The sequence below is a fragment of the Bombina bombina genome, chromosome 3 (genome assembly GCF_027579735.1).
Source record: "Bombina bombina isolate aBomBom1 chromosome 3, aBomBom1.pri, whole genome shotgun sequence".
Lineage (NCBI taxonomy): Eukaryota > Metazoa > Chordata > Amphibia > Anura > Bombinatoridae > Bombina > Bombina bombina.
In genome coordinates this window covers 409,908,818-409,933,546 of record NC_069501.1, presented here as the reverse complement: position 1 = coordinate 409,933,546, position 24,729 = coordinate 409,908,818, and the positions used below count along the sequence as shown (strand labels likewise).

The following is a 24,729-nucleotide window of genomic DNA, read 5'->3' as shown; positions in this document are numbered from 1 at the left end:
GATACCATCGCGATTGATGGTCCTATCTCTTAAGGCCGTCTGTCTACAATCTTCCTGGTAGTGGAACCAGGGTTCCCAGATTTGCCAGTAAAGTTCCTCTCTATCAGCATTTGAGTAATAACCCTGTTCCATCTTGGCATAGACCTGTATTATAGATGTGATAGCTGCCATGTCAGGGGGCAGGGTCTGTTTCCAAGCTCTAGCTATTGCCAGTTTAGTGGGCGCTAGTATGAAAATTATTAGCTTAGTTAAGGGTGTAGGGATACTACTTGGGAATATGTGCAGTAGGGCCATGTCAGAGGTTAGCGGTATTTTCAATCCCAGATTGAGGCAAAGGGTAGCTACTTGGAGCCATAAGGGTTTCAAGGTAGGGCACTCCCACCATATGTGTAAGTCTGAGCCTCTCAGCTCGCATCCTCTCCAGCATAAAGAGGAAGCCGCAGGGAACATCTGTGATAGTCTGGAGGGGGTATAGTACCATCTCAAAAATAGTTTCATATATGACTCAAGAGTGTTCGCACAGTGCAGAGTCTTTTTAGTTAGTGTCATAGCAAGATGAAGGTGTTTGTCAGAGATCGGTCTGGAGAGGTCTCCTTCCCAAGCTCTAAGTTGCCAGGGTCTTTCTTTGTTAGTAGATGATTGCAGTAGGTTATAGTGGAATGATATGATTCTAGGGGTCTTAACCTGCAGTTGCCACAATTTCTCCCAGTTGGTCAGTGGTCTAAGGGAAGCCTTAGAAAACCCCCAAGACATCAGGAAGGCATATAGCCTGGAGTATTCAAATATGGCCCATACGGGAGGGTCCTGTACAACTGAATTGATATCTTCTGGAGTGACCAAAGTACCCGAGGGGTATAGCTGAGAGACCAAATTCAGATCCCAATGTCTCCATTGCTGAGCATGGGTATCCGGTAAGGCTGTAAGCAAAGCGGGTAGGGAGTGTATAGGGGATGGATGGGGGGCCACCTCAGGTAGGTTTCTAAGAGTACGCCACATTTTAAGATTTTCCCTGACAATAACATTTTTAATTCTCAGCATGTCTAGTTGATATTCAGGGATCCAGGGCAAATCTGCCAAGGTCAATCCTCTGGGCAGCTCAGAATTTTCTATATTCTTCCATCCCTGAGGTTCCCCCTTGTCTGCCCACGCTGTGATGTGTGATAGTCTGGCTGCCTCATAATACCCACGTATGCTAGGCATCGCTACTCCTCCCCGTTCGTATTTTTTCTGCAGTATTTTCGCAGCAATTCGAGGTCTAGACTTTCCCCATATGTATTTTTGGCCAATAGATTGGAGTGTGTCTATCAGAGCACTGGGTACATTGAGGGGAATACATCGGAAATAATAGAGAATTTTAGGTAGAATTGTCATTTTAAAAGAGGCGATACGACCCAGCCATGACAATTCTTTGAGGCTCCAGGAAGTGGTGAGCTCAGTGACCTCCTGAATTATATCTGAATAGTTGATGGCAAGTACAGATTTCGGGTCAGGGCCCAGTTGTACCCCAAGATGCCGGATGGTGGCTCGTGACCACTGAAAAGAGTAAGATGTTCGTAGAACATCTAACTCAAATGCAGGGATGTCAAGCGGCAAGGCCTCGGTCTTAGAGACGTTAACTTTGTAATAGCTATATGTCCCGAATTTGGAAAGAAGATCCAGCAGTATCGGTAAGGAGCCCAGTGGGTTTGTGAGAAATAGAGTAACGTCATCCGCAAATAACGCTATCTTTGCAGTGACTCTCCCAAATTTTACCCCATGTATTGGACTTGAGTTCCTAATGGCTTGAGCCAAAGGTTCAATGGCCAATGTAAAGATAAAGTGTGTCATTTTATTATTTAAAGAGACAGTAACGTTTTTGTTTAAAATCGTTTTTATTGCATTGTTTGCTGCCTAAATCTGTTTAACATGTCTGTGCCATCAGATAACCTATGTTCTGTGTGTATAGAGACAAATGTGGTCCCCCCTTCGAGTGTTTGTTATAATTGTGCCATAGAGTCCAAACAAAGTAAGGACAGCTCTGTTACATTTCATAATGTTGCCCAAGATGATTCATCTAATGAAGGTAGTGGGGATAGTTCTACATCCTCTCCTTCTGTGTCTACACCAGCTTTGCCCGCGCAGGCGACACCTAGCGCGCCAGTACTTATTTCTATGCAACAATTAACAGCAGTAGTGGATAATTCTATAGCAAATCTTTTATCCAAACTGCCAGCATTTCAGAGAAAGCGTGATTGTTCAGCTTTAAATACAGATAAAAGGGATGAACAATCAGACGCTGACGATGCTTTATCTATTTTACCCTCACATCAATCGGAATTGGCTGTGAGGGAAGGGCTGTCTGAGGGTGAAATTTCAGACTCAGGAAAAATTTCTCAACAGACAGAACCTGATATAGTAGCATTTAAGTTTAAGCTAGAACATCTCCGCGCTTTGCTAAAGGAGGTATTAGCTACTCTGGATGACTGTGATTCTATGGTAGTACCAGAGAAGTTGTGCAAATTGGACAAATTCTTAGAGGTCCCAGTGCACAATGACGCTTTTCCAATACCCAAGAGGGTAGCGGACATAGTGGATAAGGAGTGGGAGAAGCCGGGTATACCCTTTGCCCCACCTCCTATATTTAAGAAAATGTTTCCCATAGTAGACCCTAGAAGGGACGCATGGCAGACGGTCCCGAAGGTTGAGGGAGCTGTTTCAACATTAGCGAAGCGCACAACTATTCCTATAGAGGACAGCTGCGCTTTCAAAGATCCTATGGATAAAAAATTGGAAGGATTGCTTAAAAAGATTTTTGTTCAGCAAGGTTTCATCCTTCAACCAGCTACGTGTATTATTACTGTCACCTCAGCGGCGTCTTTTTGGTTCAAGGAATTAGAAAGGTCGCTCCAGAAAGAGACTTCCTATGAAGAAGTCATGGACAGAATTCACGCACTAAAGTTAGCTAATTCCTTTATATTGGATGCCGCTTTTCAAATAACGAAATTGGTGGCGAAAAACTCAGGTTTTGCTATAGTAGCACGGAGGGCGCTTTGGCTAAAATCCTGGTCGGCAGATATGTCGTCCAAGACTAAGTTACTTAATATTCCTTTCAAGGGTAAGACCCTTTTTGGGCCGGAATTGAAGGAAATTATTTCAGACATCACTGGGGGTAAGGGCCATGCCCTCCCACAGGATAGGCCTTTTAAGGCTAAGAACAAGTCTAATTTTCGTTCCTTTCGCAATTTCAGGAACGGACCGGCTAATAACTCCACTGCCGCTAGACAAGAAGGTAACGCGGCCCAGCCCAAACCTGCATGGAAGCCCGTGCAAGGCTGGAACAAGGGTAAACAGACCAAGAAACCTACTGCTGCTACCAAGACAGCATGAAGGGGTAGCCCCCGATCCGGGACCGGATCTAGTAGGGGGCAGGTTATCTCTCTTTGCTCAGGCTTGGGCAAGAGATGTTCCGGATCCCTGGGCACTAGAGATAGTCTCCAAGGGATACCTGCTAGAGTTCAAGGGACTTCCTCCAAAGGGAAGGTTCCACCTGTCTCGCTTATCTTCAGACCAGATAAAGAAACAGGCATTCTTACATTGTGTAAGAGACCTATTAAAGATGGGAGTGATAAACCCAGTCCCCTCAGGGGAACAAGGTCTAGGGTTTTACTCGAACCTGTTTGTAGTTCCCAAAAAAGAGGGAACTTTCAGGCAAATTCTGGATTTAAAGATATTAAACAAGTTCCTCAGAGTTCCATCTTTCAAAATGGAAACCATTCGGACAATCTTGCCGACAATCCAGCAGGGTCAATATTTGACTACCGTGGACCTAAAGGATGCGTATCTGCATATCCCAATCCACAAAACTCATCATCAGTTCCTGAGGTTCGCCTTTCTGGACAAACATTACCAGTTCGTGGCTCTTCCATTCGGTTAAGCCACCGCTCCCAGAATTTTCACAAAGGTGCTAGGGTCCCTTCTAGCGGTCCTAAGGCCGAGGAGCATCGCCGTAGCACCTTACCTAGACGACATCCTAATCCAAGCGTCGTCTCTTTCCAAAGCAAGGGCTCATACAGACATTGTGTTGGCCTTTCTCAGATCTCATGGGTGGAAGGTGAACATAGAAAAGAGTTCACTGTCACCGTCCACAAGGGTTCCTTTTCTGGGAACAATAATAGATTCTGTGGAAATGAAGATCTTCCTGACAGAAGTCAGAAAGATAAAGCTTCTAAACGCTTGTCGAGTTCTTCATTCTATTCCTCAACCCTCCATAGCTCAGTGCATGGAAGTAATAGGACTAATGGTCGCAGCAATGGACGTGGTTCCTTTTGCTCGAATTCATTTAAGACCATTACAGCTGTGCATGCTCAAACAGTGGAATGGGGACTATACAGACTTGTCTCCCTAAATTCAAGTAGACCAGTTAACCAGGGACTCACTTCTCTGGTGGTTGACCCAGGATCACCTGTCTCAGGGAATGAGTTTCCGCAGACCGGAGTGGGTCATTGTCACGACCGACGCCAGCCTCTTGGGTTGGGGCGCGGTCTGGGACTCTCTGAAAGCTCAGGGTCTATGGTCTCGGGAAGAGTCTCTTCTCCCGATAAACATTTTGGAACTAAGAGCAATATTCAATGCGCTCCTGGCTTGGCCTCAACTAGCGGAAGCCAGGTTCATAAGGTTTCAGTCGGACAACATAACGACTGTTGCGTACATCAATCATCAGGGGGGAACAAAGAGTTCCCTAGCGATGAAGGAAGTAACCAAGATCATCCAATGGGCGGAGGATCACTCCTGCCATCTATCTGCAATTCACATCCCAGGAGTAGACAACTGGGAGGCGGACTATTTGAGTCGTCAGACTTTCCATCCGGGGGAGTGGGAACTTCACCCGAAGGTCTTTGCTCAGTTAACCCAATTATGGGGCACTCCAGACATGGATCTAATGGCGTCCCGTCAGAACTTCAAGATTCCTTGCTACGGGTCCAGATCCAGGGATCCCAAGGCGACTCTAGTGGATGCATTAGTGGCGCCTTGGTCGTTCAACCTAGCATATGTGTTTCCACCGTTTCCTCTCCTTCCCAGGCTCATAGCCAGGATCAAACAGGAGAAGGCCTCTGTGATTCTGATAGCTCCTGAGTGGCCACGCAGGACTTGGTATGCAGACCTGGTGAATATGTCATCGGCTCCACCATGGAAGCTACCTTTGAGACAGGATCTTCTAGTACAAGGTGCATTCGAACATCCAAATCTAGTTTCTCTGCAGCTGACTGCTTGGAAATTGAACGCTTGATTTTATCCAAGCGTGGGTTTTCAAATTCTGTGATAGATACTCTGGTCCAAGCCAGAAAACCTGTGACTAGAAAGATTTACCATAAAATATGGAAAAAATATATCTGTTGGTGTGAATCCAAGGGATTCTCCTGGAGTAACATTAAAATTCCAAAGATTCTCTCCTTTCTCCAAGAAGGTTTGGATAAAGGGTTGTCAGCTAGTTCTCTAAAGGGACAGATTTCTGCTTTATCTGTCTTGTTACACAAACGACTGGCAGCTGTGCCAGATGTACAAGCTTTTGTTCAGGCTTTGGTCAGAATCAAGCCTGTTTACAGACCCATGACTCCTCCTTGGAGTCTAAATTTAGTTCTTTCAGTTCTTCAAGGGGTTCCGTTTGAACCTTTACATTCCATAGATATTAAGTTACTATCTTGGAAAGTTCTGTTTTTGGTTGCTATTTCTTCTGCTAGAAGAGTTTCTGAATTATCTGCTTTGCAGTGTAATCCACCCTATCTGGTTTTCCATTCAGATAAGGTTGTTTTGCGTACTAAGCCTGGTTTTCTTCCAAAAGTTGTTTCCAACAAGAATATTAACCAGGAAATAGTTGTTCCTACAATTTAGATGTAGTTCGTGCTTTAAAGTTCTATTTAGAAGCAACAAAAGATTTTAGACAAACCTCATCTTTGTTTGTTGTTTACTCTGGTAAGAGGAGAGGTCAAAAAGCTACTGCTACCTCTCTTTCTTTCTGGCTGAAAAGCATTATCCGATTGGCTTATGAGACTGCCGGACGGCAGCCTCCTGACCGAATCACAGCTCACTCTACTAGGGCTGTGGCTTCCACATGGGCCTACAAGAACGAGGCTTCTGTTGATCAGATATGTAAGGCAGCGACTTGGTCTTCTCTGCACACTTTTGCCAAATTCTACAAATTTGATACTTATGCTTCTTCGGAGGCTATTTTTGGGAGAAAGGTTTTGCAAGCCGTGGTGCCTTCCATTTAGGAAACCTGATTTGCTCCCTCCCTTCATCCGTGTCCTAAAGCTTTGGTATTGGTTCCCACAAGTAATGGATGACGCCGTGGACCGGACACACCAATGTTGGAGAAAACAGAATTTATGCTTACCTGATAAATTACTTTATCCAACGGTGTGTCCGGTCCACGGCCCGCCCTGGTTTCCTAATCAGATTTGAAAAAAAATGTTTTCTTTATACACTACAGTCACCACGGCACCCTATAGTTTCTCCTTTTTTTTCTCCTAACCGTCGGTCGAATGACTGGGGGGCGGAGCCTGAGGAGGGGCTATATGGACAGCTTTGCTGTGCTCTTTGCCATTTCCTGTTAGGGAAGAGAATATTCCCACAAGTAATGGATGACGCCGTGGACCGGACACACCGTTGGAGAAAGTAATGTATCAGGTAAGCATAAATTCTGTTTCTTTCATATTGGCAAAAGTCCATGAGCTAGTGACGTATGGGATATACAATCCTACCAGGAGGGGCAAAGTTTCCCAAACCTCAAAATGCCTATAAATACAACCCTCACCACACCCACAATTCAGTTAAACGAATAGTCAAGTAGTGGGGTGATAAAGAAAGGAGTAAAAAGCATCAACAAAGGAATTTGGAAATAACTGTGCTTTATACAAAAAAATCATTACCACTAAAAAAGGGTCGGCCTCATGGACTCTTGCCAATATGAAAATGTTATGTTTTCTTTCATGTAATTGGCAAGAGTCCATGAGCTAGTGACGTACGGGATATCAAATACCCAAGATGTGGAACTCCAAGCAAGAGTCACTAGAGAGGGAGGGATACAAAATAAAATACAGCCATTTTCCGCTGAAAAAATAATCCACAACCCAAAGTATAAGTTTATTCTTTAATGATAAGAAAAACTTAAAACATTACCAGAAGAATCAAACTGAAACAGCTGCCTGAAGAACTTTTCTACCAAAAACTGCTTCTGAAGAAGCAAATACATAAAAGCGGTAGAATCTAGTAAATGTATGCAAAGAAGACCAAGTTGCTGCTTTGCAAATCTGACCAACCGAAGCTTCATTGTTAAAAGCCCACGAAATGGAGACTGACCTAGTAGAATGAGCTGTAATTCTCTAAGGTGGGATCTTACCCGACTCCAAATAAGCTTGACAAATCAAAAGCTTTAACCAAGAAGCCAAGGAAATAGCAGAAGCTTTCTGACCTTTCCTAGGACCAGAAAATAAAATGAATAGACTAGAAGTCTTTCTAAAATCTTTAGTAGCTTCAACATAATATTTCCAAGCTCTTACCACATCCAAAGAATGTAAGGATCTTTCCAAATAATTCTTAGGATTAGGACACAAGGAAGGGACAACAATTTCTCTACTAATGTTGTTAGAATTCACAACCTTAGGTAAAAATTTAAATGAAGTCCGCAAAACCGCCTTATCCTGATGAAAAATCAGAAAAGGAGATTCACAAGAAAGAGCAGAAAGCTCAGAAACTCTTCTAGCAGAAGAGATAGCCAAAAGGAACAACACTTTCCAAGAAAGTAGTTTAATGTCCAAAGAATGCATAGGCTCAAATGGAGGAGCCTGTAACGCCTTCAAAACCAAATTGAGACTCCAAGGAGGAGAAATTGATTTAATGACAGGCTTATTTCAAACTAAAGCCTGTACAAAACAGTGAATATCAGGAAGTTTAGCATCTTTCTGTGAAATAAAACTGAAAGAGCAGAGATTTGTCCCTTCAAAGAACTTGCAGACAAACCTTTAACCAAACCATCCTGAAGAAACTGTAAAATTCTAGGAATTCTAAAAGAATGCCAAGAAAATTTATGGGAAGAACACCATGAAATGTAAGTCTTCCAAACTCGATAGTAAATCTTCCTGGAAACAGATTTACGAGCTTGTAACATAGTATTAATCACTGAGTCAGAGAAACCTCCATTTCCATACCTTCAAATTTAATGATTTGAGATCATGATGGAAAAAAGGACCTTGAGACAGTAGGTCCGGCCTTAACGGAAGTGGCCAAGGTTGGCAACTGGACATCCGAACAAGATCTGCATACCAAAACCTGTGTGGCCATGCTGAAGCCACCAGCAACACAAACGATTGCTCCATGATGATTTTGGAAATCACTCTTGGAAGAAGAACTAGAGGCGGGAAGATGTAAGCAAGATGATAATTCCATGGAATGGTTAGCGCATCCACTGCTTCCGCCTGAACATCCCTGGACCTGGACAGGTACCTGGGAAGTTTCTTGTTTAGGTGAGAGGCCATCAGAACATTCTGAGAAAACACATCTGGATGTAGAGAGAACTCTCCTGGATGTAAAGTCTGACGACTTAGATAATCCGCTTCCCAATTGTCTACACCTGGGATATGCACCACAGAGATTAGACAGGAGTTGGATTCCGCCCTAGCAAGTATCCGAGATACTTCTTTCATGGCTTGAGGACTGTGAGTCGAACCTTGATGATTGACATATGCCACAGTTGTGATATTGTCTGTCTGGAAGCAAATGAACGGTTCTCTCTTCAACAGAGGCCAAAACTGAAATGCTCTGAGAATTGCACGGAGTTCTAAAATATTGATTGGTAATCTCACCTCTTGAGATTTCAAAACCCCTTGTGCTGTCAGAAATCCCCAAACAGCTCCCCAACCTGAAAGACTTGCATCTGTAGTTATCACAGTCCAGGTTGGTCGAACAAAAGAAGCCCCTTGAACTAAACGTTGGTGATTTAACCGCCACGTCAGAGAGCATCGTACATTGGGATTTAAGGATATTAATTGTGATATCTTTGTATAATCCCTGTACCATTGATTTAGCATACAAAGCTGGAGAGGTCTCATGTGAAAACGAGCAAAAGGAATCGCGTCCGATGCTGCAGTCATGAGGCCTAAAACTTCCATGCACATAGCCACTGAAGGGAATGACTGAGACTGAAGGTGCCGACAAGCTGCAACCAATTTCAAGCGTCTCTTGTCTGTTAGAGACAGAGTCATGGACACTGAATCTATCTGGAAACCTAAAAAGGTGACCCTTGTCTGAGGAATCAAAGAAATTTTTGGTAAATTGATCCTCCAACCATCTTTTCAAAGAAACAACACTACTTGATTTGTGTGAGATTCTGCAGAACGTAAAGACTGAGCTAGTACCAATATATCGTCCAAATAAGGAAACACCCTGTTCTCTGATTACAGAGAGTAGGGCACCTAGAAACTTTGAAAAGATTCTTGGAGCTGTTGCTAGGCCAAATGGAAGAGCAACAAATTGGTAATGCTTGTCTAGAAAAGAGAATCTCAGGAACTGATAATGTTCTGGATGAATCGGAATATGAAGGTATGCATCCTGCAAGTCTATTGTAGACATATAATGTCCTTGCTGAACAAAATACAGAACAGTCCTTATAGTCACCATCTTGAAAGTTGGTACTCTTACATAACGATTAAAAATTTTCAGATCCAGAACTGGCATGAATAAATTTTCCTTCTTTGGGACAATGAATAGATTTGAATAAAACCCCAGACCTTCCTGAGAAGGAACTGGCATGATTACCCCTGAAGACTCCAGGTCTGAAACACACTTCAGGAAAGCCTGAGCTTTTACTGGATATGCTGGGATACGTGAGAGAAAAAATCTTCTCACAGTAGGTCTTACTCTGAATCCTATTCGATACCCTTGAGAGATAATGCTCTGAATCCATTGATTTTGGACAGAATTTATCCAAAAAAATCCTAGAAACACCTTAATCTGACCCCTACCAACTGAGCTGGAATGAAGGCCGCACCTTCATGCGGATTTAGGAGCTGACTTTGGTTTTTTAAATGGCTTTGATTTATTCCAATTTGAGGAAGGTTTCCAATTGGAAACAGATTCCTTGGGGGAAGGATTAGATTTGTGTTCCTTATTCAGATGAAAGGAACGAAAACGGTTAGAAGCCTTAGATTTACCCTTAGGTTTTTTATCCTGAGGCAGAAAAACTCCCTTTCCCCCAGTAATAGTTGAAATAATAGAATCCAGCTGAGAACCAAATAAATTATTACCTTGGAAAGAAAGAGATAGTAATCTAGACTTAGATGTCATATCAGCATTCCAAGATTTAAGCCACAAAGCTCTTCTAGCTAAAATAGCTAAAGACATGGATCTAACATCAATTTTGATAATATCAAAAATGGCATCACAAATAAAATGATTAGCATATTGCAGTAAGCGAATAATGCTAGCTACATCAGAATCCAATTCTTGTTATGCTAAATTCTCCAACCAGAAAGTTGATGCAGCCGCAACATCAGCCAAAGAAATTGCAGGTCTGAAAAGATGACCTGAATATAAATAGGCTTTCCTTAGATAAGATTCAAGCTTCCTATGTAAAGGATCCTTAAAGGAAGTACTATCTTCCATAGGAATAGTGGTACGTTTAGCAAGAGTAGAAATAGCCCCATCAACTTTGGGGATTTTTTCCCAAAACTCTATAGAATTTGCTGGTAAAGGATACAATTTTTTAAACCTTGAAGAAGGAATAAAAGAAGTACCTGGCTTATTCCATTCCTTAGAAATCATATCAGAAATAGCCTCAGGAATAGGAAAAGGAGGTTTAAAAACAGCATTTAAATGTTTATTAGACTTAACGTCAAGAAGACTGGTTACCTCAATATCCAAAGTAATTAACACTTCTTTTAATAAAGAACGCATATACTTTATTTTAAATAGATAAGTAGATTTGTCAGTGTCAATGTCTGAGGAAGGACCTTCTGTATCAGATAGATCCTCATCAGAGGAGGATAAATTATTATGTTGTTGGTCATTTGAAATTTCATCAACTGAATGAGAAGTTTTAAAAGACCTTTTACGTTTATTAGAAGGTGGAAATGCAGACAAAGCCTTCTGAATAAAATCAGTAACAAATTCTTTAAAATTCATAGGTATATCATGTACATTAGAAGTTGAAGGAACTGCAACTGGCAATGTACTATTACTGATGGACACACTATCTGCATGTAAAAGTTTATCATGACAACTATTACAAATGACATTCGGAGAAATAATTTCCACAATCTTACAACAAATGCACTTAGCTTTGGTAGAACAGATGTCATGCAGCAAAGTTCCAGCCGATACTTCTGAGGCAGGATCAGATTGAGACATCTTGCAAAATGTAAAAGAAAAAAACAACATATAAAGCAAAATGATCAATTTCCTTATATGACAGTTTCAGGAATGGGGAAAAATGCAAATAGAATAGCCCTCTGACAGAGAAAAAGGCAAGAGGCAAACATCAATGGGGTATTAAAATAATGAAAAAAAATTTGCGGCAAGTATGACGCACAACGTAACTGAAACATTTTTGGCGCCAACAATAACCGGAAATGGCACACTCGCGTCACCAACGACGCAACCGTGTGTAAGGCTTCGGCGTCAACTACGACGCCGGAAATGACGAAGTTGCGCCACAGAAGTATTTTTAAAGCCAAAAAAAAATCTTGCGCCAAAAATGAAGCAATAAAGTCTAGCATTTGGCGCACCCGCGGGCCTAATACCGGCCGCAATTTGCAAGAAAAAAATAGTCAATTAGAAAAAAAGACTAAACCCCAGGTAAGAACATTTTTTCTTAAAATGTTATTTTCGCCAAATATGAAACTGACAGTCTGCAGAAGGAAATACATGAACCTGACTCATGGCAAATATAAGTACAATACATATATTTAGAACTTTATATAAATGCATAAAGTGCCAAACCATAGCTGGGGTGCCTTAAGTAATAAAACACATACTTACCAAAAGACACCCATCCACATATAGCAGATAGCCAAACCAGTACTGAAACAGTTATCAGTAGAGGTAATGGTAAATTCAGAGTATATCGTCGATCTGAAAAGGGAGGTAGGAGATGAATCTCTACAACCGATAACAAAGAACCTATGAAAAAGACCCCCGTTAGGGAAATCATCGTATTCAATAAGTGATACTCCCTTCACGTCCCTCTGACATTCGCTGTACTCTGAGAGGAATTGGGCTTAAACAATGCTGAGAAGCGCATATCAATGTAGAAACCTTAGCACAAACTTACTTCATCACCTCCATAGGAGGCAAAGTTTGTAAAACTGAATTGTGGGTGTGGTGAGGGGTCTATTTATAGGCATTTTGAGGTTTGGGAAACTTTGCTCCTCCTGGTAGGATTGTATATCCCATATGTCACTAGCTCATGGACTCTTGCCAATTACATGAAAGAAATTCAAATAGTGCATTAACATGGATCCATGTTTATCAACATACAAAAAGACTGGTAAGATTGGACAGTAGACAATCTTGATAATAATATGCAAATAAAAGCTATATATACACTATATATATATATATATATATATATATATATATATATATATATATATATGGAAAAAGTACCACTAAAGAAAGTACCACTAAATCAGTACTATACCACCTTGGTACACAAATGGGGCACTAAGTGCCCAGCGGGGTCTTGGCCGTGGTGTAGTGAGAAGTCACAAATTGTTCCTATTAATTGAGTGTAATTTGTAATCCCAGGTTCAGTTAAATATTATGTAGAAATTCCAAGCGTATACTTAGGTAGAGTCCAGTATAGTTATGTTATAGATGATCCCTCATTAATGATGGTGTAGGAGAAAAGGGGATGTGACTGAAAGCTCAAAAAATAGTGCACAATAGTGAAAAAAAAGGATAATCCTTCAACAAAGGACAAAAATACATTTTTGATGAAAAAAGATGAAAAAAGATGTTGAAGTTAAGATAAATACATTCGTAGGTGCAATATAAGTCTAAGTGATGAAAGTTAGTGAATGAAAAATTATTCTCAAGGTTCAGTTGGGTGCTGCAGGGTTAGTGCTGCGACCAAAGGTGGAAATCCAGAGATTTTAGTGGATGTTCTGCTCCTAGCTGGATTTATCTGTGAAAGATAATCAATATAGTGTAGTATGCTCAAAGTAGCTATAGATGTAGAAATAAGGCTTACCAGATGCTTGGTCAACGCGTTTCGGCCCATCACAGGCCTTTTTCAAGTCTTGAAACATATGTTTTTGATACATTAAAGGTGATTATTCAAATCTCTTTGTGCTGGCTTAAGTGTTGTGGACAACTGAGGATACACACCGGATCCTGATCCCCAGCCCTTTTTCCGTTTTATATATATATATATATATATATATATATATATATATATATATATATATATATAGTATATATAGTGTATAGCTTTTATTCGCATATTATTATCAAGATTGTCTACTGTCGCATCTTACCAGTCTTTTTGTATGTTGATAAACATGGATCAATGTTATTGTACTATTTGAATATTCCACATAGGTACCTTTGCATATTTATTGTTTTAAACTTTTGTTTTAATTATTGTTTTAATTGTTTTAACTGTCAACATTTATTGCCATTAATAAATACACGTGTACTACCTATTCACATCCTAGCCTACTTCTAGTTGAGGCGCTCAGGCTACATCCATATACACTGGCTTACCAGGCATGTCAATATCAATGCAGCTGCTGCAGAATCTAGTAGAGAGCCCATCCAGCGACGCCCGAGGTTAGTTATGGCTGAAGTCCCATTAGGGAAATGCTGCACACATAACAGGGTATTCCTGTGTCCCTGTATCATTCAGCTGCTGTGAATTTTCTCTTCTATTTTTTCTGTAAATGATACTCCCAAGGGACTCTGTGTCTCACATAGCTCCCAATTTATAATCCATAAGCAAGTAGCTGGAACAACCTATATTCTCAACTTTCTCCTACAAGGCTAAGAACAAATCTGGAGAGAGATGGGAGGGTCTTTAAGCTCTGATATGGGTTCTTGACCTCCTTCTAGTGGCGGGAAATATATCCCATATGTGATGGACGACTGTGGACCATCATCATTTTACGAAAGAAACAAAAGCTAATACATAGAAAGAACAATTTAAAATGAAACTTTTCGTACCTTTCTCAACAACTTCCCACTGGGAGGATGATTACAGCTGCTGTCTCTTGTTTACAAAGCTGTTATTTAGAGAATAAAAAAGTTGTTGTTTTTTTCCAGTATAGATGGTAGCTTGAAAATAAGTTATCCCAGTGTAGACCACTTTGTATGAAATAAAGTATCAGAATAAAATAAATAGATGAATAACAATACCAGCATACAATCCTGAAGTGTTTATGAAATGGTCTCAAATTCTGACTTTGAAGATACAAATAAATGATCATTACCAGAACTTTATTGAGAAACTTTTATGAAAAAAGTTGTTGTTTTTTTTGTATCAGATTGAGAAAACATGTAAACTCATCTGCCAACTCATCTGCAAATCTCATTTAAAAATAAAGAACGGTTTTGTAGTGTCACAAACCCACGCAAATGTACATGGGGGTTAAACACACAGTTTAACACAATAGTGCTTTGTCTCCCTTTAAGCAACAGTGTGAAGATGATCAGAAGAACGGAAACAGTTTTTTTTAATGTCCAATACAACTACAATTTTTCATTTAATGTTTTAAGGCTATAGCTCTGTCTCTCAGATGGACAGATATATAAATATACATATATACAGACACACTAAAATCAGAAATCATACTCACCCAATAGCAACTTGCCAACCTGAGACACCTGGTTACCCTGAATCTGAACTTGGACTCTGTCTTTTGACCCTGGCGGTACAGAGCAGGTGGCGCTGGCTTGTACTCGCTGCTGCAATATGTTTGCGAATGAAGAAGGATCCAGACCATACAACTCCAGATTTTTAATTACAGTCACCTGCATAAAACAGGAGCCACAAAGCTGACATATCTATTATATTGCAGAAACTATTCTCTGTTAAAACATCAGTAACCTCTATATATACATGAACAGGCCTTAAAAGGACATGAAACCCCAAATTTTTATGTCATGATTTAGGTAGAACATACAATTTTAAACAACTTTCCAGTTTACTTCTTTTATCAAATTTGCTTCATTCTCTTGGTATCATTTGTTGAAGGAGCAGCAATGCCCTACTAGTTTCTAACTGAACACATGGGTGAGCCAATGACAATTGGTATATATATGCAGCCACCAATCAGCGACTAGAACCTAGGTTATTTGCTGCTCCTGAGGTTTCCTAGATAAACCTTTCAGCAAAGGATAACAAGAGAAAGAAGAAAATTAATAATATAGATTAAAATGGTCATAGGAAGGGCCAAATTGTTTGGATACTTGACAGATAACATCATAAAAACTCAAGTTAGTGATTCCATTCATGAGTCATGAAAAATGACTGTAATCAAATAGGATGTGCCTACAGTCAGAGCCGGCTTAACTATGGGACCAAGTGGGTCCAACGGACCCAGGTGGCACTTGACAAGGGGCAGCACTTCAGTGACTGAGTAAGTTGCTGTCAAACCCAGACTACTATTGTTCTCTGTTTCAGTGGGGGAAGTCGCAGGCTCCAAGCAGCATAACTTCATCATGCACAAAAAGGTTAGTGGCAACATTCAAGGTGAAACAAGTGCATCTCTTCCCTAACTGCCTTCCCACCTATTGTGCATAAGCATTGGTTGCATGCAGGTAGGCAGGCTTAGTAAGGTCAGCGGCCAGGCTATTCGGTTGATATACTAATCAGTAATGTAAATACTGGGGGGGTGTCATTGAATTATTTGACCCAGGCAGCACAATATCTTGAGCCGGCCCTGTCTACAGCACTAGACGCAAAATCTGCTTTCAGCACAATAATGACTAGGTATAAGGCTGACGAGATACCAAACACTAGCATGAGCTATCAGAGTAACACGGGCACTGATGACTACAGAAGGAAACAAAAACATAATTTATTCTTACACGATAGATTAATTTCTTGCATGATGGTAAGAGTCCACAATCCTTGGGAATTACTCTTCTCTACTACTAGGAGGAGGCATAGAGTCTCAAACCCAAAGAGCTCTATAAAACCCCTCCCACCTCACACATAACTCAGTCTAACCTATAGCTAAGCAACTAAGGTACGTGAGGTAAGAAAAAGCAATAGGAGCCATAAAAGTAGCAGGGAAAGAAGATGTGCTGAAGAAAAAACTAAACCCAGAACAACCCAATCACCACCATGAAAGAAATTAATTTATCAGGTATGCATTTTCTTTTATACAGGTGGTGAGAGTACATGATCCTTTACTCTTGGGAGTACATGAGTAGTAACAGAAATGGAGGGATTTAAAAAAATAAATTCACTGAGAAATTAAATCTATTTTTTATGTGCACTTAAAATAAGCAAACAGGCAAAAATAAAAATTAAACACATTTTTATCAGGTAAGCATAAACTATGTTTTCTATCATACAATCCACGATCCTTTACTCTTGGGAACGAACACTCAAGCTGTGGAGTCCACAAGTAATAACATATAGTGAGGGATTTAAAATAAAAAAAAAAACACCACCACCTTTTCTTTTTTATGCACTTAAAATAAGTCAAACAGGCGACAAAATCTAACCGAGATAACTGCTTGAATAACCTTTCTACCAAAGGCTGCTTCAGAAAAAGACAAACATTTTAGAATTGAGTAAAAGATGCAGAGAAGACCAAGTAGCTGCCTTGCAAATTTGATCAACTGAAGCCTCATTCTTGAAAGCCCAGGAAGTTGCAACTGACCTAGTAGAATGAGCAGTAATTCGCTGCGGTGGAGGCTGACCTGCCTCCAAATAAGCTTTGGGAATAAAAAGTTTTAGCCAAGGGGCTGAAGAAACGGAAGAATAAAGTGGTAACATTCTCTGACACCGAATATGAACTTGATTCGTCAGAAGGAGAGGTTATGGAAGAAGCTGTAACATCCGCAGTACTGAAATCCATAGAAGAACTAGCAGGCCAGCGAGCACCCCATATGATGCCAAAAAACGGGGATACACAAACTTTCCCTACAGGAAGAAAAAAAAAACATAGAGGCAGAAGGGGAAAGGGAAATAGCAAGTCATCAAAAACAAAAAGGAAGAAGTACACAGGATGGGGACTATCCAAAAAACATACGCTACAAGTTCTCAGAAAATGCAGAAAAAATATGCATAAATACAGATGCGATTAATTTGTCAACAAAAAGTTTGAATGATAATGAAATCAGTGTACTGTCAAAAGGTTTAAACTTTGTTCCTGCAGATCACTTTAATCTTTTTGAGACAATTCTAAATATGAATAAGTTTGTACGCAAAATTACATTGCGCAAACATTTTTTTGGTGTAAGTGATGGGCAAGAACAAGAGAGTGAATTGACCCAAAGAGGATCCAAACAAAATATATAAGAGTGAATTAATATTCTCTGACTGGTGTAGTGTCACTGATCTACAGGAACTCAATCAGGAGGGAGTACAGAATAATACAGGTTTACTTAGTGAGAAAGAAATATGTTTGAAACACTTAAGGAAAAAAAAAATCACATTTCTATCCTGTGCATACAAGACACAAGGCTTTGGATATTTTCTAAAAAAGACCATAGAGGAAAATGTAAGATCTTTAAAAAGGAAAAAAAAAAAAAAAAAAGATGAAGGATAGGTACCATAATAATCTCAGAGAACAGGAAAGATTGGCCTTAATAAAAAACCTCAATGAGGATGATAAAATCGTAATTAGGCAGTCAGACAAGGGGGGAAATACGGTAGTATTAAATAGGGAAGACTATAGGAAAGAAGCAAGAAGGCAATTAGATGATAAAGAAGTTTACATCAAACTAAAGGAAGATCCTATTAAAGTGTTCAAGAATTAATTAACAAATTTAATTTTGTATGTCAGGCATAACAATAGTATAAGTAAATCAGTTCAAGAAGCATCAATTCCTGATTTTCCGGTCATTCCGATATTCCACTACCTCCCCAAAAATCCTCTGTCCCCCTCCCCCCCCCCGGTAGACCCATAGTAGCGGGCATAGATTCTCTCAATGAGTCCCTTTCACAGCTAGTGGATTCCATTCTTCAAAATATAGTAAAATATAGTAAAAGACTTACCAAGCTATATACAAGACACAACACACCTAATTAGGAAATTAGAACAGATCACTTGGAAATCCACATATAGATTTATAGTGGTAGATGTTTCGGGACTATACACATCTATACAACATACATTAGGTATGACAGCAGTTGAACATTTTCTAAACCTACAAACTGACTTTGAACCTGCTACAAAAATCTTTCTTATGAGGGCAACTGAATATTTGTTAACTCATAATTTTTTTTAAATTTGAGAATGATTTCTATCTCCAGAGACGTGGGACGGCAATGAGGGCTAGATTTGCCCCCTCATACGCCAACCTGTTTATGGGTTGGTGGGAGCTGTCCCACGTCTTTGGAGATAGAAATCCATTTAGAGATCAACTAATTCATTTTCATCGCTATATTGATGATCTACTTTTTGTGTTCAATGGGAATGAGGAGGATGCTAACAATTTCTGTCAATATTTGAATCAGAATAATTGTGCTATAAGTTTCACTAGTGAACAGAGCAATAAAAGTGTGAACTTCTTAGATCTAACTATATTAGTTGATGAGAGGGAACAAAAAATCAACACGGTCATGTATAGAAAGCCTACGGCTAGAAATACAATTTTGCAATATAACTCATGCCACCCCAGGCATGTAGTGAGAGCAATTCCGAAAGGAGAGTTATTCAGGATAAAAAGAAATTGTACTAGCGAACAAGATTATCAAAGACAAGCACAGGAAACCATGATCAGACTGAAAGATAGAGGATACACACAAGAGGTTTTAGAAAAAGCAAAAAACACAGTTGATAAACTGACCAGAAAGGATTTACTTAATTACAAAAGTAAAGACAAGAGTAAAAACAATAGCCAATTAAGTACATGCAAACCTAAATTTATAACTGCATATAGCTTAGAATTTCATAAAATATGCAATATAGTGCAAGAAACATTACCTATACTATACTCGGAGACTATATTGAATCAGATCATACAAGGGGGTGTGACTTTATCCCCAAAAAAGGGAAAACATTAGCCAATTCCCTGTCCCCCTCAGATCTGAATCCCAAAATGAACAAGTGTTGGCTACAGAAAAAGAATATATTCTACAAATGTAGTAGGCCAATGTGCAAGGCTTGTGGCTATGTGACTGAGGGTGAAAGGTTCAAGTCGACTGTAACCCAGAAGGAACATAAAATGAATTCCTTCATTAATTGTGCTACAACACATGTAGTCTATCTTCTTACCTGTAAAATTTGCTTCATGCAATATACAGGTAAGACTAAAAGACCACTGAAGGTCAGATTCTTAGAGCATCTTCGCTCAATAGAGGATATAGAATCAGACACTCCAGACGCTAGACATTTTAGAAATTTACATAATTCAGATACAACAGCATTAACTATACAGGGTATAGATTTTGTACCAGTATGGAGAAGAGGAGGCAATAGGGAGATGACTCTCAGTAAAAGAGAGATTCACTGGATGTTTACTCTAGAAACCAGTCACCCATATGGGATAAACATGAGAAGGGACTTAGACCTTTTTGTTTGAGCAGGATAGTCGATTACATATAGAAAGGAATCAAATATATTACTTACAAATTATTTTAGGAATAGTATGATCAGCATATCTTCAATGAACAGACAATGTTCTGATCCATTAATGTGTATACATATTGAGAATAAATGTAGCGCTATCTCTTTAAGACTACCTGTAAATATTAGAATATATTTTCTTTATATATAAAAGTAATAGATAATAGGTATACTATTCAGAATATAAGAGGTTTATTTATTTAGAAATGTTTAAAGATATGACAAAATTAGGTATTATCTGTAAACATGAGATAAAATAGGTTCTTCATTTATTTGTGTATTTTTATATACGCTAAGATCTAATACTGCTCTGCTTTTAGAGAGTTGTATGTAGGGAATAAGGAATGTTTTCATGTTCCACTTTTGCACACTTGTAAGTATTTATTTGGTCGAGCTCCTGAAATGATGCATATAGTAATTTTCAATACTGTTTTGTTCTCCTAAGGTTGCGTACAAGCATCTAGAAATGTCTAATTGTTTTGTTTTCTCAAGCATACATGATATTCAAACTCATAGCATATTGCATATGATGTTCTAATATTAAGCTTACTTTTGAACATTGTATAATACATAAGATAGTCACTATCCTTGGTTATTTGTGTTTTTCAGGATGATTAATTAAGAACACACAGATGTAAGATATATCCCTTTAATTAACTATTGGTCTTCTTTAATTAGAAGACATGCAGGTACACAGGTGAGCAGTGACCAAGTGCGCAAGTGCACGAAACGCGTATGCTACGCTAAGTACCTGCATATCATCCTGGAAATCATATGGAAAGTTTTATGACCCATGATTTTACCTTACAAGGACTTAATAATAAACGTTGGATTTTTAACTTTGGGTTCTCAAGTGCGCTTTTTCCGTTCTCTATTTATCCTGTGTCTGACATTTGCGTGCAGAGTTGTCACGCTGGATATGAGCAGCCTTAACCTATGACCCAGTGCTCAGTGAGTAAGGGAAAGTGTTCCCGTCCTCTCTCGATTGTGCCGTCTGTATTACTGGAGGACGTACAAACCTAGAGCGCTCCGTTGAGCAGATTCCTCTACACGCGTAAAGAAACAGAAGCCTTTTGAAAGTTTGTCTAAAATACTTAGTAGTATCAATGAAATACGTCAATGCCCTAACAACATCCAAGTAATGCAAAGATCTCTCAAAAGCATTTTTAGTATTAGGACACAAAGAAGGAACAACAAACTCTCTGCTAATGTTATCTGAAGAAACCACTTTAAGCAAAAAATTAAAAGACGTCCGTAAAACAGTCTTATCCTGATAAAACAAAAAATCAGATAAGAAGGTTCACAAGAAAGAGCAAATAATAAGGCCAAAATACTTACAAGAAAGTAGTTTAATGTACAATTTATGCATAGGTTCAAAAAGGAAGAGCCTGCAACACCCTTAACACTAGGTTAAGATTCCATGGAGGAGAAATAGGCTTGATAGAAGGTTTAATACGAACCAGAGCCTGAACAAAACTAAGAACATCAGGATAATTAGCAATATTTTTGTGAGACAAAACTGAAAGAGCAGAAATCTGCCATTTCAGAGAATTTGCAGATTGTCCCTTATCTAGACCATCCTAAAAAAAATCTTCAGAACCTTAGGAATTCTGAAAGAATGCCAGGAAAAACCATCATTTATACACCATGATAGATGTGATAGATTTTCCTAGTTTACGAGCCTGAATCAGGGTTTCAATCATAGAATCAGAGAAACTACTATGTCAAAGTACTAAGCGTTCAATTTCCATGCCTTCTAGATTCAGAGACTTGAGATCCGGATGGAAAAAGGACCTTGAGATACGAGGTCTGACCGCAGAGGAAGAGTCCAAGGATGCCTACAGAAATCACAAAGATAAAACTTCCCACAGTCTCCCTACATTATAATTTGCTATCAAATACTAAGCCATATCACAAAATTTCGCAACATCGTGCCTGGGAGAAAGAGATTGGATTTATTGTTGACACTAGTACTTGGAATAACAGAATTCAGGTAACTAGAAAACTACTTCATTGTGCTACCCTATGGGAGTTATAATATAAAATTACAGTCAGGTGGCATTTAGCTCCCATCTCCCTACATATAATCTACAACTCACAATCCCCTCTCTGCTGGAGACTTTGGGGCCTACCAGGAACTCACATACACATTTGGTGGTCCTGCCCCAAAATTCAACCCCTCTGGAAGAAGCTATAAAAAACACTTAGCAACCTCAATATCAACCCCCCCCCCTTATCTTCCGGAGATTGCCCTCTTGCACATGCCAATACCTAATCTAGACAACCGTACAGATGCACTAACGATTTTTCTATTCATGGCCACGAAGTTAGCTATAGCCAGAACATGGAGAAACTAAATTCCACCATCATTCACACAAATTCTGTTCATAATCAGACATATTAGATTAATGGAACAATACTCTTTTAGAGTTTTAGATAAGACTGACCTCTATATTAGAATCTGGTACCCGTGGCTTACCCTTTTCCCAGACTAAGTTATAACATTGTGGAACTTCTCTTAACCCAAAACCCCCCCTCTCTCCCCCCTCCCCCCCCCCTGCCTCTGGATGAACATGTCCCCTCGACTCCAAGAAAATCCTTTCCAATTTAGAACAATATTAATACCTAATAACCTTCTTAAATATCAAGGAGTAGACGCCTTAGTCTAACTCCTCATAAACCATAAATTTAGCTATATAAACTTACTTCAGTAACTCTGTCAATAATACAAAATAGAGACATGATATTCACATGAGAGTAACCCTACCTTTTTATAATAGTTGGATATATAAAAATATCTACATGTATGTTAAAAGATGAATAATATATGTCTCACTGTTTCAGATTTACTTCTCAACCTAAAACTATGTATCCATAACGATGTTAGCTCGTATTGTTATAATGGTTTACGCTTGTATCTTCGCTTTTCTTTTTTTGAAAGTCTCAATAAAAAAAAAACAAAAAAAAAAAACTTCACACAGTCAGAGCTCTGCAACAATGCAGAAAATTGGGGCATAGGGGGGGGGGGGGAATTCCCAGATTTGCGCTAATTCTTACTTAATTTAGGGATAGCTGCCAAACAATTTTGTGACTACCTTACACACACCGGATTTATATTCAGGGGGGGGGGAAAACATTAGTAGCCCACTGAGTGTCATACACAGGAAAATAAATCCTTATAGGAAGTAGAAGATTGTGGCTGATTTGCATGCAAAATTTGAGATGCACAGCTTTGACAAAGTTGAATAACCTGGCACTGGAACAGACTTTTATAGTACATATAATAAAACAGAGAGAGGATTAACAGCATAATACTCTCCAATAGTGATACAGACATCAGTGGGGACATAGTGAACAATGACACAAGATATACACAAATAATAAAAAAACAAGTAGAGAGCCCTCTACATTAAACTCACACAACCCCTTTGACACTCTTCATAGCTTGGTGTTTAGACACTAAAAGCTCCAAACTGCAGACTGAAAATGCTAAACAACCCCCCCTGGCAGCTTTTTGCATGAATACTTACCCCTCTTCCAACTAAATCCAAGATTAGATGCATCAAACGGGATGAATTACCGACCCAGACCTCTGCACTGCTTCTCTATACCGAAAGCAGGCCTTAGAGTGTTTAGGGGGGAAAAACATAAATTATGCTTACCTGATAATTTCATTTTCTTCTGAAGGGAAGAGTCCACAGCTGCATTAATTATTTTTGGGAATTAAAAACCTGGCCACTAGGAGGAGGCAAAGACACCCCAGCCAAAGGCTTAAATACCTCCCCCACTTCCCTCATTCCCCAGTCATTCTGCCAAGGGAACAAGAAACAGTAGAAGAAATAACAGGTGAAAAAAAGGTGCCAGAAGAACAAAAAATTACAGCCGCCTCAGATAAAAACACGGGTGGGAGCCATGGACTCGTCCCTTCAGAAGAAAATGAATTTATCAGGTAAGCATAATTTATGTTTTTCTTCTTAAAAGGGAAGAGTCCACAGCTGCATTCATTACTTTTGGGACAAACAATACCCAAGCTAAAAGACACTGAATGCAAATAACGGGTGGGTACAAAAGGCGGCCCCCCTTCAAAAGGTACCACAGCCTGATTACTTGACACCCTAAAAAGTATAGACGACACAGGTGAAAACCCGAAGCCCAGTTAACTGCACATCAGTTACACCGCCGGCAAAGCCGAACTAAACCACTCAGTCCAATAGTCCATCAAGCCCAAACAACCTCCGAGAAGTCATCCCCGCGGATCACGACTCCCATGAAGGTACCCGGCCAAGACAAGGACCACTATCTGCCCCCCCAAAAAAAGAACAGAAACTCATGAAAAATCCAAAGGATCATTCCTCAGCAGAATATAGAACAACCCATGGTTGTCATACAATAGCAACGCCCAGAGAGGCGAACTCCCTAGAAACACAAGGACCGAAAAAAAAAAGAGATCCATACACAGGGAAACATGTCCCAAAAAGGACTTGAGGAACACCCTCATATCCCTGACCCTGTACCATACCCAAAGGTACTCCAGGAAAACCATGAGTTCCCCATTGCCTCATATCAGATCTAGATCTGCAAGCTAGACAGCAGAGACAGCAGAAAAAGGATAACTATCCAAACAGCTAGTAAAGAGTTCTCAAAAAAGAACACCAACCTTCTGAACAGGAACTCATAATGACCAGCTTCCAGGTAGAAAGCTGACCCACCATTGCTAAACCCAAACACTGAAGGCGTTTCAAAGCTTGCTAACACCTGGTCAAAGTGCAATTAGCCGTAGCTGGTTACACCCTCAAAGTGCAATAGCTGTAGTTGAATTCAACTGCAAACCTACCCTCTGATATCGGGCTCTAAAGAGCGCCCTCTCCCAGCACCGAACACCAGTGTAAAAGAGGAGGACATCCAAGACCTCCCACTAAGGAGAGAACCAACTCTAAAGAAAACGGTCAACCCT

General features: G+C 39.7%; 1 protein-coding gene across 1 annotated transcript in view; it reads right to left on the bottom strand.

Moving 5' to 3' along the window:
• Nucleotides 1-24,729, bottom strand: part of EIF2D (eukaryotic translation initiation factor 2D) — a 247,483-nt gene that overhangs the window by 35,820 nt on the left and 186,934 nt on the right. The window contains exon 14 of the mRNA XM_053706592.1: nucleotides 14,826-15,000. Coding sequence (XP_053562567.1) covers nucleotides 14,826-15,000 — 175 coding nt within the window. The remainder of the gene's footprint in view (nucleotides 1-14,825; nucleotides 15,001-24,729) is intronic.